The following is a 12,185-nucleotide window of genomic DNA, read 5'->3' on the forward strand; positions in this document are numbered from 1 at the left end:
CTTTTACATCCGGTTATATCGCTGTTTTATAAACATTGTTAGAACAAAAAACCCGCGATATCGCTGTTTCTTTGCGAGGAAAAGAAGCGAGTGAAGAAGTGAAGAAAACTACAGCCTGACCGTCTCGTGTTTTTTTTGTGTGTTTTTTTTATAAACGCGAGCCATTGTTTTCTCACACATGGATATTAGGAGATGAAATCGGACGTGTTTCTTGCTCTTGAGTAACCCTCCCGGTCGCCTGGACTGTAGTGTATGTGGTATCCGGGCTCTGTAGGAGGAGGAGAGAGAGTCCCATTCCTCAGCAGCACAACACGGACAGACACACAGGGGCCACAAGTTGTCCACAAGCTGCGACGGAGACCAAACTTTGCCAAGTTTCTGCGCATCCGGCCGCTGACGCCAAATACTCATCCATATTTTGTAACTCTGTCGTAACTTTGACTGTGGATTATTATCGCACGGCTCGTCATGGACCGCGGGAGCACGTTCAGAGGATGATACGGGTTTTTGGAAACATGAACAATTAATTGTAGTTAGTTTGCTACTCCAGTGACACGTTTGGACAAACAAAAAAAAAAAAAGTCAATTGTTATTGCCGTTGTTTTCCCCCCCTCTTCTCGATTCTATCAATTCTGCAAAAATGCCACAGTTGAACGGAGGTGGTGGGGATGATTTGGGGGCCAATGATGAGATGATATCTTTTAAAGACGAGGGCGAGCAGGAGGAAAAGATATCCGAAAATGTGTCAGCGGACAGGGATTTGGATGATGTGAAATCCTCCTTAGTGAACGAGTCAGAAAACAACAGCAGCTCATCCGACTCAGAGGTAAGGACACTGCGAATGTAAACCGTCTCCACGCTGCTCAGCAGGAAGAAAAAAATACCATTTAATGCTGTTTCAAGTTTCAATAGTTTCCCCCCGTGTGTGTATTTCTCCCCTTGTCAGCAAGCAGAGAGGCGCCCCCAAACCAGACCCGACTTAGAAAGTTATGAGAAAGCAAGAGAATACTTCAATGAAGGTAAAACATAAAACACCCTCGCTACTTTATGTGCTGGAGCTGGCAAATTGGGTCGCTTTTGTGGCTTTATCAACCCTGACTTTTCTTTCTCCCTGCAGCGCTGAGGAGACAGCAAGATGGTGGCTTTTTTAAGAGTCCTCACTATCCTGGCTACCCGTTTCTCATGATCCCAGACCTCAGCAATCCCTACCTATCAAACGGGTCTCTGTCTCCGAGTGCAAGAACAGTAAGTGTCCAAGTAGCTGTGTTTGTGTTTGCTCTCTTTTTCTCGTTTCAATCGCACTCTGCGAAAACTTTGCCCGTGCGTAAAAGTTCCTTGTGCACTTCCAGACCGCCATATTCCCTCCGAGTGGGGCCTCTCAAGGAGTACTAACTACTTCTTTGTTCTTTTTGGGGGGATATACATTTCTCCCTGCCAACCACTCCTCGACATGACTCGCATTTGACAACTTTTCATTCGGCTCAAAGTTCAGACTCATTAGTCATTCTTTTTTGTTTTTGAATGATTTATGGCAACTCCTTGTCGAAAATACGCTGCAACACCCATGCTGCATCTTGATGATATCGCAAACGTGCCTTACTTAAGCTATATGCTATGCTTCCTCTTCTTACATTTTGCAGCGTAGAGGCTGAGATTATTCTAAAAGGGGTTTTACAATTACATGGTATTTTTTTAGGTTGACCACTCATTTTCTTTTTGTACTTGCATCTGTAAGGAAAGCCTTTCCTCAGTGTGCAGGCTAGTAACGCTCAGCTCTTTTAAGCCGTTTGCACACATTCTCTACAGAAAATTGATGGGGGGGGGGGGGGATGCTGTTCCTGAAGTTATATCCCCTGTAACAACAATGTAATACCTCACTTTGACACACATGGGAGGCATTTCCCTGCAGTGTCCATGACAGCTGCCCAGAGACGTAAAAAAAAAAGTCTAGATACATTTGACAGTTGTTGATGAAGACATCACATTAATTTACTTGTTGCATCACATCAGTTGTCCATGAGGCTGGTAACACTTTTAATCCGTACTGCGTGTATTGTTGCATTGGTTTCTCCAGCATGAGCCACAGATATCACATATTAAACATGCCTTAACAGCAGGTTAATAAAACATAGAGACTTTACAATAATTCAATACGAGTTAGCAATGTTGCAAATAGACTAAGGAATTCACATAAGAAAGGTAAAGATAAAAATAAATAAAACACTAAGGTCCAAGAACATGTTATTGGTGATGACAACCAATACCAATTCCAAACAAACATGCTATATTTTAAGCAACTTAAACAACAATATTTGGAAAAGTAACCTACAAAATGCAATTTAACTATGCAAACTTCCTTGAAATAATCTCAGTTGGAGAGCTGTGTTCTTCTGAGCTCGTCCATCCCCCAATCCATGTCACATCCCCCTAAAAAACAAGTACTTTCGTTAAAGCCTGGCAGGCATCTGACTGAAAAGCTCCCCTCCCACCCCCCTTTTTTTCTGTCTCCTTTTCACTGTTCCAGGCCCACTCCCCTCGCCTCCCTCTACCTTCCATTCAATTAGAAAGGCGTTAGTTGACCATTGTTATACTGAACAGTCTTGATGGCTTCATTGGAGGTCTCCATTGGCGCTCATTAACTAAAAGGCTACTCTGCTCACACAAGGTGATACATACCAGCGTGTAGATCGTCTATCTTGTTTCTTTTGGCCACCAGAGTTTCGGCGGAATAATATAAGAGATAAACATGCAGGAATGTAAATGCTTCACCATGTTTTTAGCTTTTTCTTAAGGAGTTTTAGTAAGGACATTTGGTAGATGTGTTTGGTAAATTCAAGGAACAAACCGTAGCAGTCTTAAGTAGCTGAGTGAATTTTAGCAGCCTATTATATAGTCTCTGCTTTGTTGTGTCTTGTGTCTCTGGTATGAAAGCCTCTCACTTCCGCGTGTTTATGTCCAGCAAAGCAAAGTCAAAAAATAAAAACTGTTGTTCTTGTTACTTAGGCAAAGTAGCAAATCATTGAAGAGGATTGGAAATTCAGAGGTATAATCCCCCATATTAGAAAAAGAAAAGAATGAGGTCAATGGGACAGAGCGAACTGACTGTGTCAATCATCAGCGTGGCAGAAAACATGCAGGCAGACAATGGCTGGCATACTTAGCAGGCGTCTTAAGGTCCTCCATGTTGCGCATGGCTTAGTGGGAACGCAGTGAATTTGATTGATGGGAGGTTCGATTTGGCACTATTTTTGGCTCGCATTCTGAGGGTTTGGTGTGTTTACACCTGTGGATGAAGTTCGATACAGTCAGATGATATTTCCCAGTTGCCCACACCCATGGCAGGCAAAGAACTTAGTTTGAAGAGTATGCTGATTGGCTTGTGAGATTAAAATTTGCCCACAGATTAATCTTATTTGTGTTGTAACCTCTCAACAAACAATCACACTTTATTAGAGTGTTTGCCTTGAAAGCCCATTTGGGACTGACAGATTAGTTTTATAAGTGTGGTGTCGTATGTGGTTGTACTTCAGCTGCATGAGACACATTTAAGTTATGGCCCCCAAACAGATCATGTGACTCATGCCGATTGAACCCCTTGCTTTCATTTTCCGGTTCCATTTTCTTAGCTTTCAACGCAATGTAAATATTTTTGTAATCAAGGATAAAACAATGTGTGTGAGTTATCCTGTTTACATTTCCTGTGTGTGTCTATTTACAATAGCCCCTTTCGGCTCTGACAACCTTCTTTCTTTCTTTTTTACAATAATGAAGCCATCTCAAGCAGTACACACATATCCGCATAAAAAAAAAAACACTGCTCAATAATATAAATGAGTTGTTGCTCAAGAGTTGTCGTGGAGTAATTCACGCTCTGACGCGCAAGATGATGAATGATTTCGGGCCAAACTTTTACATTTGTATGTGGCAACCCTATCATGAGCAATGAGAGACAGACCTACATGGGATCAGCACAGAGTTCCCCTGAGGGCCCAGCATAACTGATTTAAAGCCTGCTCAGAGCTGACATTCTGCTGTAATCCACTGGGAGCTGAGGAGGAGGTTTTATGTTTGCAGAGATGTTCCAGCAGACTGCTGCCCGCTGTGGTGTGCAGGGCCAGAGAGAGTTTTGTCCCCCTCCCAGTCAGCCCGGCAAATCCAGTTTATTGTTTGTCGATTCATTGATGTGATCATCGCCACATTGTTCCCGTAGTGACAGACTAGTGCCATATTTAATTGGTGAGCACACACTCTGCTTGACACCACCTCTTGTCAGCTTCATCAGCACTTTTAGATAACTCTGCTAGTACATCATCATCATCGTCACTAAAGAGTGAAATGCCTCTTGTGTGTGAGAGGTGGCACGTAAGCGAGAGCGAGGTTAGCCGCTCAAATATATCTTCATCAAATACGCAGTGGGACACTCCGGAGCATGATTGTTGAAAAGAAAATTGTTTGAGATATGAATGGCAAGCTTGTATAAGTCTGAACATGTCTGTGGCTACGATTGCATGCCTTTCTGACTTCTTTTTTTCCGCTCTTTCTCCTGCCTTTGGTGCTTAAAAATGTTCGGACAAAGAAAAAGTCAACACAGACATTGTCCCTCTGAATAAAAGGGCCTCTCCCTGCATAAGCAAACGCTGTTTGTGTGGAGGTGTCTTTTCATCGAATGGCTCACTTGGAGTTTCGCTCACCTTGCTGTGTGTGTGTGTGTGTGTGTGTGTGTGTGTGTGTGTGTGTGTGTGTGTGTGTGTGCATCCATGCTATGCTGCATGTTTGTGTGTGTAAAGTCTGTGAGTGTTGGGGTTGAGGGGTGTGTGTGGGGGGGGGGGGGGGGGGGGGGGTTGTTCAGGTGAGGCTCTGTGGATACTTTGCAACAGAGGGATCAGTGTGCAGTGCTCAAATTCTGACAACCCTCAGTGTTGTATTCCTGAATGTTAGCGCACAAATATTTTTTCAACCACGCACTGTGTCAACAGAGCAAACTTTTTTTGACTAGGTTTATAGTTTTTTAAAGATTTTTCCTTCAAAGACAAACACATCTACATCAAACTAGTGGCACTGTACAATTAAAAGCAGGTCGCGGCAAACACAGAAATGCCATCGCTGCCTGGGAGCTCTGGCCTGGACTGATTAACTTTGGTAATGAAGTCAGTACTCAGGCTTAAAGTAATTTAGTTAAATTTGGCAAAAAAAATGAAATATTAGATCAATCATGATTGAGTTTGCGAAGGAAGAGGGAGATGTTTGGACTGATGTTTGCACTACATTTTAAAATAGAATCATTTAAACGGACTCCAGTTGAGATTGTTGCATATTTCAACAATTGTGTGTCTCAGAAATTACTTTCATTTTAAAATAAAACCTGTTTATACATATATACAGTGAGTGAAATGTATAAATGAGTCACTGTGTAACAGACATCCAAGTCATAAGACGTCCTAATGCTATTCTGTAGCTTTAGTAGATTCACAAAGAACCAACGGGAACACGCATCTCGTTTTCAGCCCGACGGTGCTTGTGTGGACTTCCTAACATCACATGTATAGAACTGTGTGAAATGGTGTCAGTCCTGGTCTGTATCCTTCCCTCTTTGGTCTCTGTGGATAGCATGAGCTGGCGTCAATTCCTCCCACTACCCCATACTCTGCTAGTTCACTACCTAAACCCACCCACCCGCCCGCCTGACATTAGAAATTCTGTTTATAGCGCTCTCTGGCTTCTCGAGCGCGGGGCCCATCAGGAGCATCTCAGCACCCTTTGAGAAAAGGATAACCAACATCTCCCCTCTCTAGCCGCAGACTCCCCATGTTCAGTGACATCAATGAATCCCTTTGATGTGCCAAGATGAATATGTGTGCAAATGTGTTTTTATCAATTAATGTGTTTTTCGCTATGTCTGGCCAGAGCTACTGTGCAGTTTGGTACATTGCTTTCCCCGGTGAAAATGTTGGCAAACTTGTATTGAGAGTGTTTGAGTTGTGAGACATTTGGCCAAAGGTGAACATCTCTAACGCACCTGAGTTCCCTCCAAAAGCTCTGCTTTTCCTTTTGGCTTTGAAACAGTTTAAAAACATAAATATTGTGGAGTTGAGGTTAAAGCATTGGAAGTACAACGCATGCTATCTCCAGTCCTCCACAGCTGCTCATTATCAAAAAAAAGTAAAAAGTTTTTGCCACAAATTGAAGCTCTGGGAGATGGAGGTGTGGGAGTTGGAGACACGTTTCATGTGTCATGTGAATACCAGCTTAGTCATGTCTGTTCTGTGGTCTTAACTTGGAGCCCCAGTGCAGGGGGGGATGGGAGGCCCCTGAATTTATCGGGAGAGCAGTCAGACACACACCCAGGTGACCACAGTCCTGAAACTATTAATTGTCTAACAGATTAATATGGTCAATTCCCTTATATCCAAATATGAGATAATTGCAGTTGTTTCTCTTTTTTGTGTCATGGCAGAATATCATGCAATTTGAATACCTTTAGTTGTATTGTCTGTTAGACAGACTTCAGAGATTTTAAGACATTATGGCGGCAATCAGAGTTTCTTTTTACAATCGATTGTTCTATTGATTAATTGTTTAATCATTTGGGCTGTAAAATAGTGAAACATGCTCATTTTAGTTTCCCACAGCAAAAAAGTAATGTATTCACATTGCTTGTTTTGTGTGACCAAAAGCCCCCAAAACAATCTTATTCTGTTTATTGTCAACAAAAACAACAACAACAACTTGTTTAAAATGGTCTTAAGAAATGACTGAAACAGTTAATTGATAATTCAAAAGTTGGCAATCAATTTTCAGTCGATCCATTCATCAAATAATTAACAAGTCGTTTCAGCTCTACAAGGCTCGGGAATAATGTGTCAATAAACCCTCCAGATGAACTAATACTGAAAACAGTCCTTACTTGCAGCCCTGCTTGTATCTAACTGATAGACGGGTGTGGGGGAGCAGTTCCTGTGCTGTTGTTGGACTGTTGCATATACGTGTATGTAGTCCTCTCATAGCTATAACCACTACTGTTCAGCTCACATAAAGAAATGTTTTCCCTCGGTAATTGTACCTTAAACGCTTCACTCCATGCTAATAAAACGTGATTGTACAGCAGGAAGAAAAAGAAAAAGCTCTAAACAGGGTTTCATCAGTCTGGTATTCCAAGCAGCTGTTTTCAGTTTAAGCACTGCAGGCAGCAGGAGAGAGGGAAAGAGAGAGGGAGGGAGGGGGAGAGAGAGTAGGCAGGAGAAGAGATTGTTGATGAGATGTGGTGGTGGGAGCTTAAACTGGGGCAGATACGGGTCCTGCTATTCCTCTGCCTGTTATCCCGAGGTGGGCCGGCTTCCAGACCTTGAGGCACTCACTTATCTGAGAGATTCAGTCTCCCACAGAGCGCAGTTTCTCTACTGTAGACCACAATGCTTTGCCATTCCCTCACAGTCACAGACCAATCAGAAAACAGCAGGAGGCTATCAGATCATGCACATGTTGCATCAGTACTCCTAAGATTTCCATCAAGCGTTACTTCGGTTCACGTACAAATGTGCTCTCCTTGCACTGGGTCTGTGAAAGGCCATCTCATACAGTATGTGCGTAGTATCATACTAAATTAAGAGGTGGATGGGTATCCGTCCAGGATGAGGTTAGTTGAAGGCGTGCAGAGCAGCTGTTCTTCTGGTTGAAGTTGTAAATCAGTTTGGCTGCTTCCCACTGAGTCTGTCCCTGTAATGGTGGAGCAAGTTCGGACTGCGGGAGCGGCTCATGTCCCGTGACGGACGCATGTCACGTCAACACATTGCACCTGCGTAAGCCTGCGACCGACTGCACACAGACCTCAACCGGTCTATGGCTGGCTTTAATGCGTGTAGATTATCACACCTTTCACGCTGCGGCATTAATTGATCTTTTACTGTGAAAAAAATTGTGTACATTTACAGCTGTAACTGATGATGTAACCGATGAGACTGACGTGCCATCTGTAATCTGAATTTAGCTCTGGCTCTAAAAACACAAGTAGAGTAGGTAATGGATCGTTTGACTACATAAATCTTAAACAGAGCCACAGGGAATTTTCCATGTTTTAATACATTTATGGAAGCAGGACGCAAGCTACCATGTGGTCACTATCACTGACTTTGTCTGAAATACAAGTGGAAGACAGAGCTAAAGTCTTTACAACATTCTTTTTAACTCCATAAGTGTATCTATTGTGTCAGTTTGCTCTCTTGGTGGTTTGCTATCACACAAAACGTATAGTTTTTTATTCTACAAAACAGTAACTTCCATCATTATAGATTTGTCTATATATAATTGCCATGACTTATGTGATGAAGTCATGAGTCTGTTTTTTGTAATTCTAATTTTTTTATTAGATTAAATAATTTTTGCTCGGGGATAATTGTCTATAATAATATAATGAAATATCATACACATAAGCACCATTTTCCCAAGATCAGACTGCTCATTCTAATATGAATAAGAACGTAACCTTTAGGTGCCCCTTGCTTTCCCCAGTTACCTTCGTAAACCAATTGTACTTGTTAAGAAGTCACAATGTTCTGTGGAGTGACAAATTTGATTAAAGCAGAGCAAAGACACAAATCATCTAAAATGTGTAGTCTCCTTATCTGGAACCAGACTTGTGGATCCTGTTAGTATATACAAACAGCAGAAAAACTTCTGACATTTGACATTGGCCCCGGGCCACACAATATCACCCTTTTTTGACCTTATCTGCTCAATTTAAAATTATGAGGTAATGTGATGGTGATTATTTACGAGTAATGGCCGTTGCAGGCCTTGTGCTCCTCAGACATAAGACACTCTGTTGTGATAACGGGATTCCCCTTGTGCCTCACTTGATCAGCATGATTAGCTTCATTTGTTTGACGATGTAATCATTTGACTCAGGTCTACCTCTCTTTCTATGAAATTTAAAACGTGTGTTAGCATGAGATGCATCTTGTATTGTATGATAACGATGGACGTAGGAGTGTTGGATGGCAGTTCCACATCCTCCGCTGACATAATCCCTCATCCATTTACATGGCTAAATACCAAATCCCTACACATGTGACTGACTTATTTGCTTCAAATTTAGAGTAGCAACATGAGAAAAAAAAAGAGATCTAATCAGCCTTATATGACATGGAGTAGGCCAAGGAGCCCTTTTGTTTGATTTGTACATGGGTTGGAGGGGCTGGCTATTGGAAATCCCTGAAGCAGGCTTTAGGGGCAGGTCTGATTCTCGTGTGAAATGGGAAGGCTCTATAGCTCTCGGCTGACTTGACTGGGGCTGTATGGGTGTGTTGGCAGGGGGAGCGCCGGTCATGAATAGGGTCTTTGACTACCTCAGACTTGCCCTGAAAGGCAGGACAAAGACCCTAGGGCAACGGCTTAGAGCCTCACAGCTGAGCTACAGAATGCTTGGCCCAGTCTTCCTCCCTCCTTGCCTGATTTAAATACTACAGTGGCTTTCAGCATTCTGGCGACGGAGGCTTGCATTCACCGCAGCACATTTACCATCAACTTTTCTCTCTGTTTTTGTTTACAGTATACTAATGCCAGAGCTGTTTACGTAATCTTTTGTGTAGAATCCATCAAAGGTGCTGGTGAATATGCATCAGTGACTCTCTTAAAACCGCCTGAAGATTAGCTTCATGTTGTTCGTAATAAGCAGAATTTATTTGGATACAGACTAACTGCCGGCATATGTGCGTAGCACCACTAATCCCAACTCTGCTCTGAGTCGTTAATTATGGAACGTGTTTTGCTTATCTTTGTGCAAGACGTAGGTAGTGGCAATCAAGACAAAACATGGTGCACACTTCTTAATTGCTTGATTATTTTTGACGGATCTGCGCGACTCGTCAGCGTTGAGAATTGCAGAGGCAGAATAAAAAGCCATAAATCTTTTCTGCGGAGTTAATGGGGTTATTTGAGTCCTGTCCAGACACTCTCTCCCCACAGAGTGTCTAGTTTCAGATGTCACTCAGAGCTTTGTTTGCCCCCCAGGGTAAAGGGTTAGAGGTCAAGGTTCAGGGCCAGTTGGCTGAGTGGCCACAAAAGCCCAGGCTTCCCCACAGCACATCCGATCCCTTCTTCCACACCAGCCTGCAGCCACAATGAAGGGATCAGTTTGCAACATTTGTCTTTTCTTATTATAACCGAAAATAAAATTTCACGTCAAGAGTGTAATTATACGGTTATAGTTCATAGTTTCACAATGAAGTCATAAAAATGCCTTTGGTTTACGGCTCACAACTTTAATTCTTACTCAGTGGAAACTTGTGTGATTATTCAGTGACACTTTTGGAAAAGTTAATTTACTGTCCGGCTACTGTGTCAGCCCACTATTACCACAGAACAAATTCTTTATTTAGTATTACTTGCATGATTTGAGATTTCTGCACAAACTGTTATTCTCTCCTTTTCTGTTGTACTTAACAATCAAGAATGGGACCTCAGCAAAATCTCACACAAAAAGTTCTCAGTTTCTTTGTTCCAAACACCTCCAAAACACAACCTCACCCACATCAGCCCCCACCCACAAACTCAACTTCTCCCCCCCAACCACCACCCAAACATGTCCTCTAGCCAGGTTTATTATGCCGTTTCACGCAGACCAAAATTGCAGCTGCATGGAGAACAATCTGGAGCACATTAGCTCAGGCGCTGTGATTTATAAATTGTTTCTCAGGCCATAAATCCCTGCTGTAATTGTGCACAAGCACCCCTCTCTTTCTCCAGTCACTCCCCCTTCGTTCTCTCTCTCTTTCTCTTCCTCCCTCAGTCTCTCTCTTTTTCTCTGAGCAGCTTACAGTTCTTAGGTTAATACTAATTGTTTGCAGAAGTGTGCAGTTTGGATTGAGTGGAAGTTTGTTACATTGTGGCGCAGATTTGGGGCTCGCAGAAACAGCTCTTCGTGAAAGATAAACTTTCCTTTTTTTTTTTTTACACCATTCGTAAACCTCTTCTGTCATGTGGTGTGAGCTTAACGTCCAAAATGGGATGTGAGCATTTTGTCTTCTGCTCCATGTTGCTGTGGTTCATGCTCTGCATTCCTGAATACTGTGTAATTGTAATGGGCCTCTCCTAAACTCTGTCCCTGGAAATTTGATATTTACAGCAGCCCCTGATAGTAATCACCTTGCCGCTCTCATTAGATTGTATTAAAACTGAAAGATAGCAGCAGCTGTATATACTGTTTTAAATGGCATGTCCAGCCTTGAGTTCTCAGTGGACATTTTCCTGCAACTTTAAAAAGTGGAACAACTCCTATCATGTTATATTGAGCAGCAATTTTTTCGAACAAAAAGAAAAAAAAATACATTTACTGGAAGGAGCCCGTTGCTGAACTCCATTGTTTTGCTTTCAAGGGACCTGCTGAACCTTGAAGCGGTAGGGGACCTCGTGACCCAACCTCATCCCGCCTTGCGACTTCTCTAAAGGCTTTTTTACAACCCCGAAAACCTATACGTTCTTACTGGAAGATTTATTCTTTACAAAGTTTCAGACATGTAAGACGATCCCTCGATGTGAACGTGAATTGAATTTACAGCCACACCTATCACAAGATCATGATTTAGCCCTCACATCTGTACATTGCAGGGGAATGACTTTTACAAATGTCTTAAGGTATAAAAAAGTTTTGGCGACATTCCAGACCTCCCTGCAGTCTGCTGACAATACTCATAACTGAATCTGGAGAATATCATGGTAGTAAATTGTGCGCGTTGTTGCACACTGTGTTTTTTTCTTCATGTCAAATGAGATCATTTTCTGTCCCCAAAACAATTATTTGTTGTCTGATTTAGTCTGTTAGAAAAAAATGTCCGATTAGAGAATTATTTTTGCTTCTACAACATTTGAATCAATTGAAACTAGCGTTTGCAACTTTTTTCATATCTCACTAAATGATTCTAAGAGTACATCAAATGCTGTGGTTTTAATTTCCAACAGTCAGTCTCTGTGTCCTTGTACGACAGGGCTGAGCGTCGAAGCATACCTGTGGCATGTGAATGTGTCTGCGTGTTTGAGTAGGATAGGGTGGGGGGGGGGGGACGGAGTGGAGTGAGTCGGGTTAGCAGTGGGGTGATAGGGATGTCAGGTAGTAAAAAGTGAGATGAGGCAGGGCCCGGAATCTGCGGGGGCCTGGAGATTTGCGCCTACACTCGGCGAGCAAATACAGGACG

At 42.5% G+C, this 12,185-nt stretch overlaps 1 protein-coding gene across 1 annotated transcript in view; it reads left to right on the forward strand.

Annotated features, from left to right (window-relative positions):
• Positions 1-640: 640 nt before the first annotated feature.
• The window catches only part of tcf7l1b (transcription factor 7 like 1b), a gene marked incomplete at its 5' end in the record, with an annotated part of 30,151 nt that continues 18,606 nt past the window's right edge, over positions 641-12,185 (forward strand). Inside the window, 3 exons of the mRNA XM_079222564.1 lie at positions 641-826; positions 947-1,019; positions 1,118-1,245. Of these exons, the coding sequence (XP_079078690.1) occupies positions 641-826; positions 947-1,019; positions 1,118-1,245 (387 nt within the window). The remainder of the gene's footprint in view (positions 827-946; positions 1,020-1,117; positions 1,246-12,185) is intronic.

The sequence above is a fragment of the Taurulus bubalis genome, assembly GCF_910589615.1.
Source record: "Taurulus bubalis genome assembly, chromosome: 8".
Classification (NCBI taxonomy): Eukaryota; Metazoa; Chordata; class Actinopteri; order Perciformes; family Cottidae; genus Taurulus; species Taurulus bubalis.